The 21,696-nt window shown below is 48.9% G+C and overlaps 5 protein-coding genes across 5 annotated transcripts; 2 read left to right on the top strand and 3 right to left on the bottom strand.

The window, feature by feature from the left end:
* Window positions 1-914: 914 nt before the first annotated feature.
* VFPPC_14035 (ankyrin repeats (3 copies) domain-containing protein) lies at window positions 915-1,562 on the top strand (the record flags this gene model as incomplete). The annotated part of the gene is made up of 1 exon (XM_018291806.1): window positions 915-1,562. One exon carries the CDS (start codon window positions 915-917, stop codon window positions 1,560-1,562), a length of 648 nt encoding a protein of 215 aa, XP_018142582.1.
* Window positions 1,563-2,031: 469 nt separating this feature from the next.
* On the bottom strand, window positions 2,032-10,389 carry VFPPC_06400 (bZIP transcription factor domain-containing protein; the record flags this gene model as incomplete). Its single annotated transcript, XM_022428508.1, has 3 exons — window positions 2,032-2,203; window positions 2,299-3,162; window positions 9,854-10,389. 3 exons carry the CDS (start codon window positions 10,387-10,389, stop codon window positions 2,032-2,034), a joined length of 1,572 nt encoding a protein of 523 aa, XP_022284322.1.
* Window positions 10,390-11,967: 1,578 nt separating this feature from the next.
* VFPPC_14034 (alpha/beta hydrolase family domain-containing protein) lies at window positions 11,968-12,660 on the bottom strand (the record flags this gene model as incomplete). Its single annotated transcript, XM_018291805.1, has 1 exon — window positions 11,968-12,660. One exon carries the CDS (start codon window positions 12,658-12,660, stop codon window positions 11,968-11,970), a length of 693 nt encoding a protein of 230 aa, XP_018142580.1.
* Window positions 12,661-15,036: 2,376 nt separating this feature from the next.
* VFPPC_14033 (HHE domain-containing protein) lies at window positions 15,037-15,658 on the bottom strand (the record flags this gene model as incomplete). The annotated part of the gene is made up of 2 exons (XM_018291804.1): window positions 15,037-15,351; window positions 15,413-15,658. 2 exons carry the CDS (start codon window positions 15,656-15,658, stop codon window positions 15,037-15,039), a joined length of 561 nt encoding a protein of 186 aa, XP_018142578.1.
* Window positions 15,659-17,764: 2,106 nt separating this feature from the next.
* VFPPC_06398 (N-terminal binuclear Zn cluster-containing protein) lies at window positions 17,765-20,018 on the top strand (the record flags this gene model as incomplete). The annotated part of the gene is made up of 2 exons (XM_018285436.1): window positions 17,765-18,550; window positions 18,645-20,018. The coding sequence occupies 2 exons, from the start codon at window positions 17,765-17,767 to the stop codon at window positions 20,016-20,018; spliced, it is 2,160 nt and encodes a 719-aa protein (XP_018142577.1).
* Between the last annotated feature and the right edge of the window lie 1,678 nt (window positions 20,019-21,696).

Below are 21,696 nucleotides of genomic sequence, written 5' to 3'. Positions count from 1 at the left end.
AGGGAGCGATCAAGCTGAATTTGGATCAAAGAAACCGGGGTCTGGGAGTTGCGCGCCAAACAAACTAAGCTCCTTACATGTTGAGCCATTTAAAGTTTCTCTTCTATCGACCTGTCCTTTTCTATTCTACTCTTTTTACAGCTCGTCCTTTGTTCGAGGCGGATTCTTGTCCGTGTCAAATACAATGCGACCATTTTCGACTCTAAAGTTCCAGTGATAGGGCTCAACTTCTAGCGATTCATGGCGTTGTTCAGCACCAGTCTCCTGTTGTCTTCCGGTCCCAGCTCAGCGCTGGGATTGGGTCGGTTAAGGATCAGGTTGAGAGCGGGACGGGAGACATAACCCTGCTGATGCAAATCTTGACCCCAAAGGCGCAGGTCATCGAGCCACTGGTTCTGCGGTCCCGTAGCAGCGTAGGCTACTTGTCAAGTGACTATGCACGAGTTTGCTGCAGGTCTTCTAGCCTAGAGAAATATAATTCCATTTACACTACAGAACAACTCAAAATCATGAAAACGAGCTACAATTTGTAAAATTATTACTTGCTTTCACTGGGGGTTAGTTTAAGCTTCCCGCCAAGGTCGTTTTAACACATCAGGTCGTGTTAGCGCCTAAGGCTGCACGGGTACCCTGCCTGCCAAGCCTCAAAGTTAATTGACGTTGAAGGTATCTCCACTTGCTGAAGCATCCATCGGAGAACCAAGGAAAGTTTTTCGCTCCTTTCCTTTCTTTTTTTTTTTGTGGTTGTAATTTGGGCTTTATTGAGTAATTGTTACGGGGCCATTTGCTAACTCTTGGTAGCGATCTTTGCTCCCTGCACAGCCTTGGCGACGGCACTTTGATTCGCGTCTATTTCAATTTTATCTTTTCGCTCGTTCGCTGAAATTGCCAACGTGAGCCTTAGCAAACAAAAAATGTCGACTCGGCTACTGCGGCGTCTCGGCAGAGGTGTTTTTGTTTTCCGATCGCCGGTGCCGAGCAGACGCTTGCCTTTCCGCGCTGGTACTATCCAACGGCAGGTCGCCTTTCACCACTTGCCTGTTATGTACCGAGGGCCTCTACCTATTGGGGCTATCCAAGAGGAGTGCTGGGACGAGGAGACGGAATGTCGCTTCCTCTACATTGGGGCAGACCCGGAGCAAGTCCACCCAGCTATCTGGCAGGGTATTCTACAAGGAGATCTTGAGAAACTAAGAAATACTATCGCTGCTATCCCAGAAGACGAGAGGGAGATGACGCTCTGGCTTCATCTCGCTATTGAAGCCGGAAATGAAGCCGCTGCTGCGCTTTTTATGAGCGCTGGAGCGGATATGGCGCAGATGTATGGCTATCATGGCGGAGGACGGGCTGCGGCTCCGTACCGCGCTATCCACAAGCACATGATGGAGCTGGTCAGGAGGATGTGGGAGGTTACAGAGGATGTCCCTGATCCAAGACCCGGTAACGGTGGAATTCGTCGCAACTGGTGGCTCGCCGTCGCTGCTGAGTGTGGACACGCCGACATGGTCGAGGACATGCTGGGATGGAGTACCGACTGGGACTACGATTGCGCTCTGTCGTAGGCAGCGTACAATTGGCACTATGAGACGATCAAGGCACTGGCAAGAGGGCATATATATTCGCAAAAGGCGATCCAGAATGCGCTGAGCTATGCGTGCGACGTCGATCGCGAAGATGACTTCGAGATTGAGTGCTGCGACAAGAGTACAGAAGCGAGACGCCGAGAGCTAGCAGATGTAATACGATGGCTTGTAGATGCAGGGGCGGAGCCGGACAATACCGAGTCGGCGTCGAATGGATGGCCTATAGTGGCACTTTTACATGATAATCCAGAGTATGCTGAAGCGCTTAAGGCGCTCTTAGAGAAGGGTGCGACTAATGTGAGGTATGAGAGGAGGGGAGACGTAGGTGTGCTGGTTCCTGTAAGATCATGAACAGAGTTATATGTTCCTGTATATTAGACCTTATGTCAGAAGCATAATCAATTAATTTTATTCTACTAGTAATACATCTTGGACAAGCGAATACCGCTCACAGCTTCTGAATAGTAAAGTTGTCCACTACCGCACCCGTCGAAAACACCTTGACACCCGTCATGCCCTTACTGTAGCTGCCGTCGCGGTGCTGAATCACCAGATTCTCGTCCACCCAGACCTGGATGTAGTCGCCCTGCGCCTTGACGCGCAGATGGTACTTGATGTTGCTGCAAATGTCAAACTGCCCGACGCAAGCTGTCGCCATCCGCCATCTGCTCTGCCCAGCACGACGTTGCTGCTCGAGTCCAGGCCAATGTAGTACCCCCTGTACGCGTCAGGACCATTGCCAATGTTGGACGCGCGAATGATGAAGCCGCCATTGCCGTTGTTGTTGATGGCTACATCCGCCTCGACTACCACATCCTCAAACTCAGCCTGGTAGGCAATCTGGCCGCTCTGGACGTTGGCAGCCACCATCTCCTTTGTGCGCGCGTCGAAGCCGCCGTCGTAAATCTTCCAGTTGACCAGGTTCCTCTCAAAATCGTCAAAGACGACCGTCGACACAGCAAAGTTGTCAAAGACAGCCTCGGTCTCGTGCGTGCGCACGCCGAATCGACCAGACTTGTAAGTGCCGTCTCGGACCGACAGCGCAGGCCTGTCCATATCGTTGACGTACACGGAAAGGTAGTCGCCCTTGGCCACGACCTTGATGGCAAAGGGACGATCCGCAGCGACGTCGCGGACCTTGGCACGGCCAATCTCGCGCCAGTCGTTGTTGACGCGGCCCAAGATAAGATCTCCAGAAGCGCTGATGACAGCGAAGTAGCCCTGGTAGGCGTCGCCGCCGGAACCAATGTCGGAGGCGCGGAACATGAGGCCGGCGTTGCCGCCGCGGCCAGAGGGTAGCTTGAGTTGGGCTTCAAAGGCGGCGTCGTTGAAGACGACGTCGTAGTAAGTCTTGTTGGAGAATGACCTGGCGGCCAGGCTCTTGGAGGAGGCATCGAAAGAGCCAGAGGCCGTCTTCCACTGCTGCGATGAGCCGTCATCAAAGTTGAAGCTGCGGATGGGATCCACGCAGGCCCAGGTCTGGCCGTAGATGCGCGAGCAGTCGCTGCCCGCCTTGGGGTTCCAAGAGGTGAGGTCCGAGACGGTGATGCCGTTGCGAGAGGGCAATATCCTCGCAGCTCTGCCCCGACTCCACAAAGTGGAACTTGCGGCACGACTTAATCATGTCGGGCTGCGTGGGAGCGGGCGTGACGAAAGTTGATGCATAACGAGATCGTTCAGCTACACCGTAATTGGCTCACAGCTGTTTACCCCAGAGTTCAGGACGTATGTGGGGCGGTTCTTGGCGCACGTAGAAATTGGGCGTTGTGGGCCTACCGCACGAGGCGGGAGCAGGACTCCACCAAGCCTTCTTGGCGTACGGCAAGACAAGATGGGGTCGGGTGATTGGGGTGTGGCGCAGACGGCAAAGAGGTTTAAGCACTGACGAACAGTTGGCTCATATCACCTTCCATCATTCGCCGCTGATCGGCTTCGAATCCGCTCCGAGTAATTGGCCGAATGCTCAGCGGCCACAGCACCCACATCACATTGTATGTTACCCGGCCGTGGCGCTGCAAGGCACTAATTCCGATTGCTCACCACCGATGATGGGAGGGGTCCGCTGTCCGTAGTTAGTTAGTTTCGGGCCTCGGGTCTGGGCTCCGCCTGAAGGGGCCCATGAGTTGCTAGGGCCCATGTCGCCGCCAAAACTTAAAATCTGGCCTGCACGGACGGTGAAAACATGTGCAAGGCCAAGTGGAGAAATATCTCATGCAACTCAAAGAAGGGAAATGAAGCACGCGACAGGCAAGCCTAACCAACGCATCCTGTGTGTTTAAATCACAGGTCTAGGGTCTAACTAAGTGCACTCTGCTGCGGTGGAAAGAGAAGATGCTTAAGGTGCCAGTTTTCCGCCGCGTTTAAGGCTGTAACCTCTCTACTAATAAGGCAATATAATACTTAAAACTTAGTTACAATACAGGGCAGTAAAGTCTTAATTCCAGGCATAAGAAGGCTTAGACGCTAAGATTTGCTCGTAGAGGCGCTGCTAATACTGCTAATAGTAAGCTAATTATGTAACGGTCCAAGCGAGTATATTGACAACTGGCTAGAACGACTAGAACGAGTATCCAAAGCTAAGGAGAAAAGGAAAAGGAGAACAAGAAGAAAAGAGCTTGCAGAGCTCTTATAGGCCTGTAAGCTTGCTTCTGCTAATCTCGCTTGTTGCTGGGGGTTACCAGCGACAAGGCTGGGGACGAAGGCGAGAGTGTAAGCCGAGCCACCATCGGGCTTAGCCCGTTACAAAATAATACTCGTAATAGTTCTTAACAATCCGCTTCTCTTGCTCTGCCTTTTTCGTTCTAATTTTGTCTGTAAGCTCCTGTATTTTCTCTTTATTTTTATAGCTGGCAATTTAATACTAGCCCTGCTTTAATTGCGCACGCTCCTCTTCTAGTTCTGTAATATCTAGATTAGGTAGCACCTAAGCCTATACTTTATCTAGCACTATATTGCAGGTTGCTTAGGGGTCTTAGGTGAGGCTAATATGTGCGAACATCTAAAATAACTAATTCTATTTCTCCTCTTCTAGGAAGGCATTTTAGAGGTTAAACCTTATAATCTTATTTAGGTACGCACTAAAGAAGGTGGAAAACCTAGGATTATGCCGCATTATCTGGTCGCAAACTAAATTAGGCGTATCGCCTAGCAAGCTAATCTACTTAGCATATAAGTACTATAAGAATACACAGAGGAATAAAGGGAGAATAGTATAATTTGTAACGGGCTGAGCCCGATGGTGGCTCGGCTTACACTCTCGCCTTCGTCCCCAGCCTTGTCGCTAGTAACCCCCAGCAATAAGCGAGATTAGCAGAAGCAAGCTTATAGGCCTATAAGAGCTCTGCAAGCTCTTTTCTTCTTGTTCTCCTTTTCCTTTTCTCCTTAGCTTTGGATACTTGTTCTAGTCACCTAGCCAGTTGTCAATATACTCGCTTGGACCGTTACATATTTCTACTATTATCCGACCTGGGACATTAAAGCGCAAGCCTGCAGGAAGGTAGAAGAGCAGTATAAAGAGCTTGCTATTAACCTTATTATCCCTAAACGCGCTAGACTAGCTAAGATACTCTGCTTTTAGCCTAAAGACTTGACGGATAAACAAATTTGCCGCTTAAGAGTCAAGGTGGTTAACCTTATGGTTGCACTTTGCGACAAAAGGGACACCAGCAAGCCCCATCAGTCTTAACTAATACCTCCCGTGCAAGTTCCTGTCCACCAATTTGTTAAGGAAGAGTCTCCAGCGTTTAAAGCGTGGTGTAAAGCTAATCTATTTCCTCTTCTTATGAACGCCAGCTAGTGCCCTAATTGTATTAGCGACAAGCGGCTAATAACTGCTAAGCGCACATTTTAGTGGTGTTATCCAACAATACAAAATAACCACTTTAACGACCAGCATCTGACAGAACGGGAGGCCGCTATGGCTTAAGGTGTCGCGTTGGCATGCTATCATCCCAAATGCAGGGACGAGGTTTTTTAGCACTTGGATTATTTTCAGAATTATGTCCAATCTGTCCATAAAGTTTCATTGAGAATAATAGAGCAGGTGAACTGGAGACGCTTGAAATAAGGGCAACGCCGCAGGATGACACATGGGAGAGGAACTCAGCTGCGGCAGAAGAGCCTAGAGGGGCAAGTGCTGGTATAATAGCTGCTGGCAGCCATCGCGATATTAATCTTGAACTATCGTCCATAAACATAGAACCACAAGTCTGTGGTTGCAGTCTCATAGTTCAGACAATGGGTTGAGATGTCATGAGCCAAATGCCATGTCACTAGGTAGCAATATCGAGAATAGCTTGATTAAAAGGCTCGAGACTATGATCACTTATATCGCAGTGTTTCAAAAACTCGCACATCACTTGCGTTGCTAAAGCTTAAATTGCGTCTATTACTGTTGTCTACTCTGTGCATTTCCTTCTTCTAGACTCAGTAAGTGAAATGTATATTAATACGTTGTGTCAATATGTTTCTAGAACCTTCCACCCCAGGCCCCAGGTCACAAGCCTAAGGCTGAAGATCATAGAGTCAGCCACCATTGTCAGCCACCTGAAAGTTTGCTTCTAGGTGGCTAAACAGGCAGTCAGCGGACTCTACAACTAGAGCTGCGAACGGAGTTTGGGTATAAACTTATTCACGGGCTCGAATCTTCTCAAAAACTACAAGACCGGAAAGCATAGATTCGTTGCGGGCTGGTAGTCCTCTTTTTTTTTTTTTTTTTTTTTTTTTGGGTGAGACAGTGCTCTCCCGTCTTGCATACCGTATACCCCAATCAAGGTCTGTACAGCGCCTCGCTGATTGAATCTACTGCCTCCTTTCCCTGCTGTCCCTGGGACGCGTTCATGACGCAAAAGATTAACTAATAATCTCCCCCTCCCAACTTTAACAAGCTGCCATCCAAGGGAATCGTGTTACAAATCTTATAGCCGCACCCACCTAACATGCGTAGCCCATCTTTGCTCTTACGTCTACCTCACAGGGACGACGTCTAATTAGCCTTTAAGTTGTGGGGAGGGCTAACTATCGTGGCGCTTTAAGACAGCATGTTAGCATTGCGGCGCCAGACGTCCGACTTAGATTTTATGTGCCGTAAGTTATTGCCGTGTTGTGCAGCTATTATTAGATTAAGGTTATTTGGTCGGAATCCATGCTCCTATAAATTCAGTTTAAGCCTTTTTTGTTCCCATCCTTGTAACGTATTTACTACATAGATGTCCCGATTGTGACTGCAATGGCTTTCATGGTTCGTCATTAACCTACGGATTTACGAAGCTATTAGCTGGAAGTGTAATTGCGGTGGAGCTGTCGCCTTGTTTTGCAGCCGATGTAGGCAATCAAAACATTAAAGATGTGATTTGAGAACTCCCGCTCACACATAATAGAGCCTGTTCTAGCGCAAGCTAAGGTGCTAGGGGTTGCGCTACAGGTAAAACTTTATTTGTGGGACTCGCTGTAGACACTTACTTCCACTATAGCGACCATAGCTGCAATTCTCGGCGGATATTAGGAAAAACACGCAAACGATCAGCCTCAAGATACATAGCCAAAACGGGCTTTTAGAGACAAAAAATACGCTTAAACTAGCAGTAAAAGCTTTAACTGCTTAGGGTATTAACGTAAGCGTCTCGCAGACTTTTTCCCGCCACATCTGGCGGTCATAATAGTTTAAATTAACGCCAAATAGTAAGGGCAGCAGTCACGGATATAATACAGTAGGGACGCGCAAATTAGCTGTAAAGGTTTTCCTGTGTGCCAATCTACCACTATGATTGCTTGAAGTACTGTAGTAGCACTTTTGGTGGCATTATGCTATGTAGCTTTGCTGGCTGGACTACTATCACTCTTTTCCTTACATCGGAGATCCTGTTTTGTAAGACAGGCACTAGCCATATTGTTTAGCCACCTGAAAGACCACTTTTAGGTGGCTAAAATGCATCGCATTAAGCTACTGGACCAGGAACGAATGCGAGGACCGCACATCTTAGGTTTGTTTCTGTCTGACCAGGCAATGGAAGGTTCGGTGCGTGTAATAGATTAGACCATTCTTCATGTATATGCGAGCCTGCGTTCTCCGTGAACTAGCGCTGATCTTAACCGCCCACAGCCGCATTATGCACTTTCGATCTAAAGCATACACTACCAGCCAATAATAGCTTCACAACACCTCGGTTTTATAACAAATCATAAAAGCTATTGCAGTCACTATCGCGGTATCTAAGTAGCACGTTAATATGGACCAAAAAAGCTTAAACTAGATCATATGTAAGAGTATAGGTTCCAACCAAAGAACTTTAATCCAATAATAGCCGCATAACACAGAAATAACTAACCATAAAGCCACCCTCTAGATTGGTGGTAGGGTGAGATTTAGGATGAGGCAACTATAGCTTTCCATGCCTTATCTACAAATAGATCTGCCTTCTGTCAGTAAACAAGATAGGACGAATAACAATTTTATCAGAGTAACTTTTCGTTTTATGAAAAGGTGCAACCAATTAAGCCAACGTTATAATGCGGATATTTACCTACTTATGCGGCGGAAACAGAAACATTATAACTATAAGTCTACAGATAATCCGTTATTTCCCGTCTTGTCTTCTAACCTGGTGAGTTAGCTCGTCTTATAACTCCTACCCTATACTTACCATTAACCTATAGGAGAAACTGTACCCGCTAGTAACTAGAAAGACTACATTAGACTATAATAATAGGGATTTAAGGCTGGAAGCTATAGGCTCGAAAAACTCTGACGGAGATGTAATTAAATTCCGCGAAGTTGCTACATAGGTTCGACTAGTTAAATGATGAGCTGTGCAGTTTTCAGGCACTATAGTGTGTACCACCCAACTCGAATGTTAGTGTTGGCATCACTCAAGCGGAAGGAGGTAGGCGGAGCTTCACACCTATGGCCAGCCCGCTCCTGGAACACCATTCTACAGTGAGACTTGTTTGGGTTTCAATGTCCCTGCTGTCGCGCCTCGCCAATTACACTCCTGGAATAAGAGCAGAAGCAACAGGACTCAAGAACAGCCAGATATCTCAGCTTAAAATTCGGTGTAACTAGCTACAAAAAACTCGGAATTACACGGAGCACACTGTACAAGGCCCATAATTGCAGTGGCCCCCTCTGTGGAGCTTGGTACTTAAGAACAACCTTAATAGTAACAAGAGAAATTTGGTGACGCTATTCCAACATGAGCGAAAGCAACAGTGTGTAGCCGAAACGAGCGACAAAAGTCAACCAAATGCCACACTCTGATTTATTTTGGTGCAGGAGCTGATACTAAAGTCTTCATAAACTCCTTGAACATGTCTGCCAGTACGCTCACTGTTTTATTCAAGCTGCTTACTGTCTCAGTCAGGTCGAGCACTTTCGACTCCAAATCTTGAATCTGTTGATCTCTTTCAACGTCACTGTCACTGATCGATCGACGTGAATGTGCACTTGAACTCCGTTGGCTTGAGCGACTGTGCACGGCCAACTCGTCCGCTTGGGCGTCCTTCATAGCCCTGCGTCTTGCCGGGGCCGGAGCGGACCTTCAACGGTCGGGCTTTTTGTTTGCTGGCGGGCAAGACGGGACGAGGACGGGACGGGGACGGAAGAAGGGTTCAGAACACACAAGAGGAAGTGTGGCTGACCGGCACTGGCTTGGCATGGCTTGGCCGGAGGGATGGATGGAGGGAAGGTGGCACGGTCGTGGCTGGAAGGGCTCGGGGCGCTATGCGATCCGTGTGTAAGAGGGCCCGGAAGGAAGAACCTCTCGTCTCTTCGTTCCTCAAGGCAAAACGGCTGCAGAAAATGGTGTCTAAAGAGGGACCATCAAGAACAACGGATTAACGACAGAGCCTACCTGTGGGCCATAACATAAAGTGACGTCTAATTATGAGTCTCATAACGTGACAGTTGATTGAACAAGCCGACTTTGACGTAATTGCTAGATGTCATAAAATTATAGATAGAAGTTTGAAAGGCTGGCCAGCCACCCGGATTTCATCAGGTGCTGGGACACGTGCGCCAACTAAGATAAATGACATGAACCCGTCTGGCAGGTTAGAAACAGGACAAGCAAGAACAATGACTTTATTAGGAAGGCTTAGTTAACCATGAATCTCATAACGTGACAACAATAGCGTACTATCTATTTCATTTCTGCTGTGACGAATTACCGGTGTATTCGTCTCCTACTGTCCTGCTTTGGACGTGCCAAGAATCTTCTGTTGACGCTGGCAATAAGCCGAGTGCGCTCGCAGAGATGGGTGGTGGCGCAGCATACAATCGTGACGTTATGTGAGGCAGTATTGCGAGGGCTCTAGTTCCAGAGGCATTGAAGCTTTTGTCTGCACCATCATTGAAAGGTGGGGCGAGATCCGCGTGTGCATTAGAGCAATGTGAGCTCCGTTCGTTTGGCACGGGAGAGTTTGCTTGCCAAGCCATGACGCCGCCCCCCGTCATGAGGCTATTATTCTGTGCCCATAGATCGGGTTCCGGCTGGCAATTGAAGGGATAAACCATAGAAGCTGTGTCGCCTGCTAATTGTGTAGGAGCAGCTGATGCCTGGAAAGGAGATGTGGCTCCGCTGACGGGAAGCACGTAATCTCTCCAGCAGGCTAACTCGTCCTCAAGTAATTTGTTGCGCTGGAGAAGCCTCTGGATCGTATTTGCGTCACCGTTGTTGTGACTTAATGCTTTCTGTCTAAGCTCCTTCACCTCTTGCTCCAAACTCTCTATTCGCTCTTTGGTTCTAGCGCGCGCCATCCTCTGTGCCTCGCGATCTTGTGCACGCTTCCGCGCAAGTTGAGCCGGACTCATGGTGGATGCAGTCCGGGATGCTAAGTTAAGGACTGCGAAAGGGTCAGTATGACTTGCACGTCCATGTCCGGGGGAAGGCCCCGCTTCCTAAACGAACTAACCCCTTCGACGTGTGTCCTTCGTTGAGGAACCTGACTGCAAGCTAGACATCTTAAAGGCTATGGCAAGGCGTATAGAGAGAAAGGTTTATAGAACTATTGGCTTCCTTACAGAAAGCTGCCGTCATTGTTGGCATTTCCCAATCGTTCACCAGAAGAGTGGATATGGGAGCGACTATGCTACTTTATAGAAGCCTCGCGAGAGAACTTCCAGGGTTAAGGGTAACCTTCTTAATGGCTGTGGTGGTTATCACGCCTTGGTGACAAATGTTTGGCTTGCTTCTAGATTTTTTCTTTTTCCCAAGCGGGTTTAAAATGAATGTGCACTCGTACAACGGTTACCGTGAATACATGCTTCTTTGGTTGCCCAGACTGAGTGTGTATGGAGGTACGAGCCACGGGGCAGGGTTCCCAATGACCCTGGACCGGTTTATTTTCTCAGACTACAGTCCAGTCCCCGCACATGCCACCTCCGCCACAAGTCTACAACCAGCCTGATAACACCCTGCTTTTGGGCGATACACCGGCATGGAGACTCGGTTACCGGATCAGATCGTGGCGTTTTTGTCACTTGACGCTTTCAAACACCTTGATTGGCTAGATCGCATAATCTTTCGGATGCAACATGAAGAATTACCGTTGTCAAAATGCCATCATTTGAAGCCGATTCAACGGCCGGTTCTGGCGCTCAAGGCTGACGTACTTGTCACTTACGTGTTGGAATCAATTCTACACCATTCGCATGGGATATGGTGGCAACAGGAGCCGCACGACGGTCTCGTGGCCCCTCATGACGGCCCACGATAGCGGCGTCTGACCATAATTGCTGTCCTTTCTGCAGCCTGCGCCCAAGGTTTTGGAGTAGATCTAGGGAGCAGAATCCGATAGCCTTGCTCCATGCTGTGTAGGTTACAATCATCGATTTCATCGTCCGTTGGCGGGGGGCAACTGAGAGGGCCGGTGGTGTTGGAGCGAGTGGGAGACTTTATGAGTTAGGTAGACTGCGCTCTGCTTTTGTCACAACTGCCCGCGAAGATATCAAACCAGCTCATACTCTAACTTCTTGGGTTACAAACAAACTATGGTAGTGGCATATAGGTCTGCTTGAAAGGCTACTCACCAAATGAGATTGAGTTTCAGACTGCGTTGAATGATGTAAGAGACCTATGAGTATCACGAGAGTAGAGTTGCGACACTGCAGAACGTCCTGCGTTGCTGACTTGGCTGACGTTCCAACGATGCCCAGGGCGTTATCCTCTTTAAGGGCTGTAAAGATGAATCTTTTTGGCCATAAATCAACCGCGTGCTATACATTGTGGCTCTGTCTACTTCATGTCAGTCATCTAAGGTAAGCCTTGTCTTCCGAACTTGTCTTATAAAGCTAACAACTATACAACAGCCAAACACATAGCGAGCGAATACATTCAGAAAAGCAACGGTCTGAGTCCGAAGAAGATCAGTACGATAGACCACACATCCATCATCGCGCCGTACCTGCAGCCTCGTCGATCAAATTGGTAACAGCTTCAGGCTGCGAAGCCAGGGACGCATGCCCAGTGTTCAACTCGATCACCTTCTTCGCCTTGATTCTCGACGACATGAACTTCTGAGCCTCAGGATTAATACACCTGTCATCCTTGGAAATTTGATACCACGATGGCTTCGCCTTCCACGCCGGATCGGTAATGGTATCGCCAAAGGTACTAGCCACAGGAGCCTTTTGCGTCACAGCCATAACCAATGCCTTGTCCTTGGCCACATCCTGGCAGAAGGTCTCGTGGAATCCATCTGTCTTGATCCACAAGTATCCGTCGCTATCGGGCTGTAGACGATTCTCTGTCGCCGCAAAAGCAGGATACTGAGCGGAAATACTTGCTGCGCTTTCACCCTTATCTGGTGCAAAGGCGGCTATGTATACCAGGCCAACGACATTGGGGAGGTTACCAGCTTCCGTGATGACAGCCCCGCCGTATGAGTGGCCAACGAGAATAACGTCGTCTTGGACTTGCTTTACGGCCTTTTGCACCCGTTCAGCATCGTCTGCAAGGGAGGTCAATGGGATTTCGATGGCCTGTTGCTTGTAGCCCTTGGCGTTGAGAAGGACAATAACCTCGGCCCAGTGTGCGGAGTCGCCCCAGAAGCCGTGGACGAGGATGATTGTTGGCTTGGTCATTGTGTAGATCAAATGTTGGTGACTCTGTGTCTGAAGAATTGGGAGGAAAGCTGTTGCTGTTGACTATACGCGTCCATTGAAGGTGGGCATCTGCCGTCCTTAAATACATGTTGATCAAAACGTGTACCTAGGTATCTGCCGCACATAAACTTTTCTCTACCTTGTATTAAAGTTCATAATCAACGGTCGAGAACCGCCCGCATCACAGTCGCGCGGCATCGTGTCACTGGCGAGGCCGCTGAGATTTGGAATAATGAGATTCCACTCTTTCACTAGGATGAATATTCAAGGACGGGGACAGGAAGGATCCTCATCTCACCGACATACCCAGTTGCATTTATGTCGGGATTGATCGATAATTTGAGATTGTTTTCAGCTTCCAAGGAACTCCGCCCGGCACATAGGTCGGCTATCAGATCAGATTGTGGTGTTGGCATCGTTTTTGTCATTATTGTGGTCGGTTTGATTGGCTGGAACTTGGCCTCTTGGATGGACCCCGGGCATTCTGAGGGTTGCCGGTTGCCGTGATTAGCATCCGATTAACGGGTAGATCGGGCACAGCAGTTCCCATCAAATTTGTCATGGTACTAACTAAATGGCAACTGATTGGGACGCCGCACCACTTTGATACGGGGGCCGCATCCTTGGCGACGCCGCACTTTTAGCGCTCCTGCCACAGCTGTTACTGCCTATGGTACGCACCAGAATTCTGCCGCCTCTGACCCGCTGGAAATTTGAAGCTACCACAACTTCAACAACCGCTGGTTCCTGTCGCGTTGTTTCTGCTCCAAGCACAATTCACCTTCGCCAAATACGAATGCCGCCAATATACGCCGCCGAGGAGGCCCAATCAGCCCAACCAATCACTCTACACTGGCGGAATCCCGACCGTTGTCGAGCACCTCAGGCCGGTCAAGTTCCGCCACCAGCCTCAAATTCCGCCAATACGGTACCTTACGGAATGTTTGGGCATGGTGTTCCCAGGATGATTCCATCAGCATTTCGTCCCCCTGCCTGAGACATTGGGTGGTCCCGGGGAAGGGAAGTAGAAGAGCGTTCATCCCGCCCTGACACAGATATACAATATTGAGTTACTTAGTACAATGCTGCTATAGTGTCAATCCCTAGTCTGTAGATAAGGCTCTACCAGACCAATATCGCGAACGGGCACCTTGGTTGGGGAGGTGAATTCGCTTTATGCTGGCGACATAGACATATCGAAACGAGCAATAGCAACGACCCTCCATGTGTAGAAATCGCAGCTGTCTATGACGGCGTTAAACTCCTTGTGGACCTGGTTGGGAACCCCAACCAGTTGGTAGGACGGGCAGTTGCACGTTTTCCTGACGTGGCCGTCGATGGCAGACACAACCCTCTCCGTCACATCCATCACAAGCCTAACCCATTCTGCACGATTTGGAAGCTGGCATTAGAGGAGAATATGACACCTCGCAGACATATATCTGACTCTTTGCTTAGCATTAACTGAATTAACGTTTTCCCGTAGCGTAAGTTCTTCACGCAAGCGATCTTGCTCTTGCGTAGCCCTATACGCTCTCTCTAGGTATCCTTTCAGTTTTGGTTGATATACGTACGTAGAATCCATAGGCGAGCTGCTGCCTGCCATATCCCGGCCATATAAGCCTGCGGCTAATACAAAATACGAGGCAAATCCCGATATCCGTCGTAGAGTGAAAAGGCTATCATATGATTGCGCGAGTGACAATATACATTGCGCAGACTGGGCGCATATCTCGCTTGGCTGAATCAGTGAATTATCTGGCACAAGCCGGACAAAAGGCCGAAATAGTACCAAGAGGCAGAATTGATAATACAACTGATGGTTATTAGACGGCCCCCTCGAACGTGTCTTAGTAGCGGCTACTTGCTTACTGAATGAATAGAATAGATGGTGTATTGATTGTATTTGCTCTCAGAAGAAGAAAGTCGTCGTACCTTGCGTTGGACATATTGCAATGATGATAGTGACAGGTGCTTCAAAGACGGGCTAATGGACTCATAATCACGACGGCAGTATATAATAAGGCAGAAACTAATTGTAAGCCAAAAATGAAGGGTTGAGAACTAAAAATTGCAGTCTGTGTACATGTGCCCCTAGTTTTATCATCAGGAAAGTGTAATGACCCAGACGCCTGACGTCATGTATGCGTAAAAAAGATGTGGCAGAATGAGACTGAGAGGAGTGAGCATGCGTTGCTCCCCACACGAACTCCAATCCAATCTTCGCTCCCCCCGCTACTCTGTTGATCCAGTTTCTGGGTTTACCCGCAATTAATATACCTGACAAGGAATGGCTGAATCCGTAGACCATATGAGTTCGCTGTCAAGCACGAAGAGGGGAATCCTTGTGGACTATCAGTTTAGAGTTAAAGGGAGTAGATTGGCCAACTTATCAACTGGGGTTGCCAGGAAGGCGTCCAGAGTGTCGAAAGGTGGCTTCTTAGAAGACATTGGATGACTCCGCGTTGGTACAAAGCCTTTAGTTCGCTGGAAATTGCTTGCCAAGGTGTATGAGTCTTGATTCTCCAGAGCCTTTTCTAAGGGAATAAGATCTTGTGCCTCTTCTTCTTTGATCCGCTTCCCTAGGTCCTTAAACAGCGATTGAATGCATAGAAGAAACTCAGCATCTCCGGGTCTAATGCTCTGGAAAAGGCGAAGTGTATCCATTAACTAGAAGAGAAGTCAGTTGTCCCATGCGTACGATGAGTTACTGCCTGAATAGGATTCTCACTTGTTGGTTCTCTAAGCGATGTCTCGCGACTACAAGCTGACCATTCTTGACATATGACTCTATGGCGGGGTACAGAATGATCTCCTCACCAATACAGTGGCGTGCAAGCTCCCAGATAAAGATATTTTGGTAACGTTCTTGCACACTCTTATCTCCACTGTTGACAATGTTGTCGTAATACTGCTCTAGTTCGCGATGGTTAAGCTTGATAACTTCGGATATCCTTAGAAGAGCACTATTTGACATTCTGACCCTGCGTGTAATCTGGTTAAGGTTTCTGGTCCGATGATGACTTCTGGTTCTCGACGTCTGTGATGGTAGTAAGCAAACTAGGATTTATAAGTGTTTCAGGTAAATGCTGAGGTGAGTTCTGCGTCGAATCCTCACAACTAATGAAGTCACCTGCACCCACTTCCGTACAAATGGAGAGACTGTAGTGGCGCCACTGTGGCATAGGGAGCATGCACCAGGACCTGGACCTTGCGTTGCCGCCGCCACAAACACAAGCCGTGTGGCAGTCCAGCCTTCGACTCGGCCGAGAGTGGCCACTCTGATTCGAGACAGTTCAAACTTTCGCAACTATGTGCCTACCATCGCAGGAGAAGGGAACATATCTACTAAGGCCAAATGTCACCATTCCATGGGTACAGTCTATCCCGAGACCCGTGTGTTGTCTTACAGTACCATGTTCGACGCAGTAACCTGTATGTATGGCACGAAGAAACGGAATAAACCAGTTGACCTCTCCACGTTCCCAGTGGGGAACAGACAATTCAAGAAACATTTGCCTTCTGGAACCAACTACTCAAATGGCAGAACATGCATTCGAGTTATGGTAAACTTGCAGCCACGAGTACGAGACAATGACGGAATGTACTCGATTACGTATTGCGTTACATTTTGCAAATTCACTTTCCCTCACTATAAAAGTTTGTGGACTTACTGTCGAGGATCAGCCTCAGTCAGCCTCCTTTGTTTTTTACTCCCCAATAACTAACAGCACACCAAGCTGGGGAGCTGCAGGCAACACATTGGCCAGTGCCCGTAAAAAACAACGAATGAAGTGGTATTATCGCCAAACATGGTTCGACTTACTCCGTACTTTCAGGGGTTCCTCAAACTTTACGTCAATCAGTTCAGCAGATGTTGCGGTTATTATGGATTGTGGTGCTTTTGTTTGGAGTGAGTTTGGTTTGGCTGTTCCACTCTTGGATGACTCCCCATCTCCTCGTTCAGGCATTTGGCCTGTTGGCCTGTTGGCCTGTGAAATCTCGCGTTGCTTGAGTCAAGTTTTTCGTCTCCACACTCACACCTCCATGTATGTACAACCTCCAGCCTCATTGCAACCCTCGATGGAACATTGTCACCAACTCTTTTCAACGGCGCTGAGCAGCCCAACCTCCGTGTCTACCACCGTACAGGAACGGGCCACCTAAAGAGGCTCGACGGGCAAACAACTTGTGTGAGGTGGGTTCGCGCGAAGCTAGTTCACTTGTCGGAAACACCCCGTCCCGCAGTCGTAGTTGTGAACTAATGATTCAAAACGAACCAGACTTTGCTCAGAGTTGAGCTTCAAAACTACAGCCACTGAAGAGGCGAACAGTACTCCTTATATATTATGTGAGGGATGAAGAATGTTGGGCTAGCTTGGCCGTAAGTTTCGTCAGCCCTGTCCTTGTTGTACGACCTGACAGGGACTGAACCCCTGGTCCAACAGCTAACTCTTTCGCATGCTTACACACAAGCATCCACAACGGACTGCTTTGAGACTGGAAGCTTTAAGTTTTCTCACGAAGGGACGGCGGTCTTGTCCTGGCCACTCACATCCCTGGTTCATTGAATCCTTCATCAGCGGTCTCAGCTCTCTCCATCTAGCTTTACACAGAAGTCACTTCTGCCGCCCGCACCCAAATCGTTGGTGGACCACGCCATTGTCAACCGCCCATCCACCTTTTCTTACTCAGCTGGCTTCTTCATCCATCCACCAAACTTTCTCGGATTGTGTGTATATTGACGTCGTAGCGCCGGGCAAGCGCAGAGCCAGGGTCTCGCCGAGACTTTCACCGTGAGAGCGCTGACTTGGTTTGAAGAGTTTTGGAATTGGGCACCCGCCCACTGGCGCACTGTTATCGACCGATGGGCTTCGCTGGCGGTTCGGAAGCTTGATTCAACAGCCTGGCGCATTCAGTCTTGCTTGCTAACGACGGTGACGACAATTTCTTGACAGCTTCAGTGGACCACTGTGGGTTTTATTTTGTGCCTCATCTTTCATATTGTCGACCATTTATTAGGCACAGCGCAGGTTGATTGACTACTCGTCCTTCATCCACTTGAGGTCCATTTCGGGGAGCAATGCCACACATGCGGGAAGTCAAGACTTGCGACAGATGTCGCCATTTCAAGAGGCGATGCGATCTTGTCAAACCTTCGTGTACCCGATGTATCCAGGCCGGAGTTCGCTGCAGTTTCGATGTCCCAAGCACTACAGCAGCTGCATCTCATGAGTTCACGACAAATGTTTCGCCAACAGCTTCATCATCCGTATTGCCATACAACACCGCAGGATATGCGTCAGTGCCAGTTTCGGGGTCAATTACTGCTCTAGCCTCTTCATCCGAGTCGACCATTCCAAAATCAGGCTCTGCACCTCTGCCACGACGAGCATCAGGCAGCTCACTTACTAGTGGTCGTTCACCGCCATCGTCGACGACACAGAACACCAAAGGCGATCCCGCAGCAAACGGCCTAATTTCACCCACGACAACGGTCGAAAGCCCGGAGCCGAGCCGGGTCGTCTCTTCCGACTCCTTGGCAGCCCAAAACGGAGCTGACTCCAGTAATCAGCAAGGTCAACGCATTGTGCGAAAGCGGAAACGGAATTGCCTAAGTTGCTTGCGCTGCCATCGCCTCAAAGTCAAATGTGACAAAGAGCTTCCCTGCGGGCGATGCAAGTCCAGTGGTAATGGAAGGGAGTGCTACTACAGCTACAACAAAGGGCCTAACGGCGGAAAATTTCCCTGCCCTACTGCGCCATCCGGAGGTCCAATGGACCCAGATAGCAAGAAGCCTCAGTTAGCACCGTGGCAGATAACCCATAAAGTCCGAGGATCGAGTCATTGGCGAGAGCTGATGGCCAAGGTATGTCATAAACTATAACGTCAACTCTCTGAACAGAAATATTGTTTCACAAGACGTGCCAACCAAGCACACTGCTGACTCTTTCTTGTTCTAGATTGGATCACTTACGCCAATGGCACAATCTCCTCTTGCCAAAATCCTAGAAGGTGTGGCCACAAATGCTTGCTTGGCGAACTTCTCTTTGCCAGGCAACTTCCCCTTTGGCACGCCCGGGGCCACGAAATATTATGCTCGAGATACCATCACCAGGCTCATAGCTGGCGAGAGGGATAACGTCGAGGATTACCTTGGCCGATACCAGGACATGCTAGAGGTTGTCAATCCCGTCGTGGAGATGCCCACGTTCAGAGAAGAAATTGAGCGATACTGGCAGGAACCAAACACCGTCGGTTTATGCTGGCTTGCACAATTCCTAATGGTCCTAGGTCTCGGCAGTTTCACGTCTGGAGACGACCCGGCTGTCGCCATAGAGTTCATGATGGCCGCTGAGGCATGCATTATGCAAACACCATTCATGTTCCGGCCCACAATCAGTACTGTCCGAACGTTCACGCTGATGGTTGTGGCCAAACAAATATGCAACGCTACGTGTTGGGCTATGGACTCATCCTACACCCTCATGGGACACTTGGTCCGCCTGGCATTTATCCTCGGCTTGCCGCAGGAACGTAACGACAACGATGAAGAGCTGCGCGACCCCGAGGAAAAGGAGACGAGGCGGAAATTGTGGCTGACGATTTTGTATCTCGACATCAAAGTGTCCATGTGTACAGGGATGCCGCCGCTGACAAGACCAGAAGAACTCGGCGGTCTACGAGACATGCCTCATTGGCGAGCCCCTGACAGTCTCCAGATGGTACTCTACCAAGCCTTGCCGATTGTTCTGAACATTCTCGCACAGATGAACTCGAAGCGAGACCCAATATCCTACCCCGATGTCCTGCGGTACAGTGCGCAGCTTCGAGAACTGATGGGACATGCGAAGCGCGTTTGTCAAGCGCCGCTGCAGCGCATCACCATCGACATCTTCTTAAGGCGATGTCTCATGGTCATGCATCGGCCGTTTGCACTTCATGCAGACGGTCCTACCATGTTCCCAGAATCGTACTGGTCATCTTTGGAGTGCTCACTGGCATTGTTATTTCATTACCGTGAGCTTTGGGACCCAGACACCACGCAAGCACTTGACTTGGTCGGTAGGCCATTCGTTCTCGATATCTTTTCGGCGACTTTGACCACTTGCGTACACATGCTACGTCAGGATGCGCCGCTAAGTGAAGCAGCCGCAACGGGATGTCTAATACCTCCGCGTCAACTTATCCTCGAGACGCTCGTCAGCTGTGTTGACATTTGGGCAGGGGAGCAGGAGAAGAGCGTATGCTGGCGCACGGGGTATCACATCTTGCAGGCTCTCATGGTGATTTTGGATGCCCCTGGAGCACGAGCAGCTCAGTCGGATGACACTTGAACAAATTTGGGATTCGTTGACTAATCTTGTGGTGTGCTATTTGATTCGAAAGACAAGAGTATATGGATGGTAGGGTCTGTGATGACATGAAGCCACATGATGATGAAGCTATGGATAGACTGTCTATTTTCGCAAATTTGAGGCTGTTGTGCTGCCTTGAATGTGGTATTATCTGGTGTTGCGACAACGACTTCTGTTATTTGGTAGCGATATTATGCCTGGGGTAAATATGGGCAAGGCGGGTTACAATTTGATTCTAAACGATACCATGGTGGCTTTCTTTCCGCGAGTACTACACCGCGAGGTCTGGTTCTATATATTGTGGTTCACAACTTTTTTTCATAAACATATTATGTCGTGACACTGGGAGCAGCGCCAGGAATGTACGACTTTGACGCAATATCGACGTTACATACTCTGACGCCATGGTCTTTGCACAAATTGCCGGTTTATGAACATCGCTTGGTGTAACGGAAACTCGGACTACGACACAGCACCGCGTTTAAGCTGTTGGTGTAGAATCAGATACCAGGGTTAAATTTCAACGGAAACTTAAACGACGTAGGCGGCGCTTGTTTTAAAGTTATTGGGAATTGTGTTGATTGTCGCAAAGCAAGGATGAGGCGCTGCTGATGGAAGTCTAAGATTAAGCTTTGGGGATGAGGGCTGAACGGGGATAGAGGCTTGTCTTGCTGCTCGGAATGTGGGATTGCAGACGTTGAGGAACGAGGTAGCTGAAGAATACTAGGAGTTGTGATTGGCAAATATTGACATTTGTACTCCGTAGGTCACGGGCCGACGAGGTTGTGAGATGGCAGCTAACTAGGACCTGCTGAGACACATGCGAGATTTATGCCATAAGGGTGCCAGGCAGTGTAGCCAGACTACATAATAGCTCAATAGGAATTGTTTGACGAGCCAGGAGTCTAGCACTCAGTACAAAAGGAATCATCTACATTTGAACATTACCATTCCAGCATTGAGACAAGGCTGCAGCTGAAGTTGGCTGAATTTTATGGACTCGCAGACGTATAGGGTGGCTGAACCCTGGAATTTCTATTTTAAGAAAGGTCCAATGTCAGGCTGGGAGTCTGCATCCCTCAGGAATTTTCAATAAAAGCAGAAAAATATTCCAAAGTGACCCGGCAAGATAGAGTTGTGGCCTCACAGGTGGTGACATGTTCCTGCATGATCGTGGTCTGTGACTTGTGGATGTGAGAGGGAGTCTGGTGACATGATGTTCACACCACCTGGCACATGGAGAGTCGGATCTCACGCCACGCCACGGAATTGTGCCACGCGCCACGGTTGCAAGCCACGGGAGGTGGGATGTTAAATCAAGATTATGCGGTATTTGAATGAGGGAGGTTCTGGTTTGGACTGGTAGGATAACTTTTAGACGTGGATTTGATGATTGTGAAATTTGGGGATGACAACATAGTACATGTATGGCGTGTTATGTCCAGTTGGCCCAGCCATGACTGGATGCATGAACAGATGCAGCAGCATTCAATGTTGGCCATCAAATCAATCTCGGATGCTCCAGCGCTCTCTGACGCTCATAGCGCCCGTGGCAGTTCCTGACCCCGCTGAAGATCGAGCTGTCATTCCTCCAGTCTCAAACGCCTGGCTCATCCTGCCCAACATTGATGTCTGTGCCACAAATTGACTGCATCTG

The sequence above is a fragment of the Pochonia chlamydosporia genome, chromosome 5 (assembly GCF_001653235.2).
Source record: "Pochonia chlamydosporia 170 chromosome 5, whole genome shotgun sequence".
Lineage (NCBI taxonomy): Eukaryota > Fungi > Ascomycota > Sordariomycetes > Hypocreales > Clavicipitaceae > Pochonia > Pochonia chlamydosporia.
Note: the sequence above shows the minus strand (reverse complement) of the source record. Positions and strands in the feature narration are given on the sequence as shown.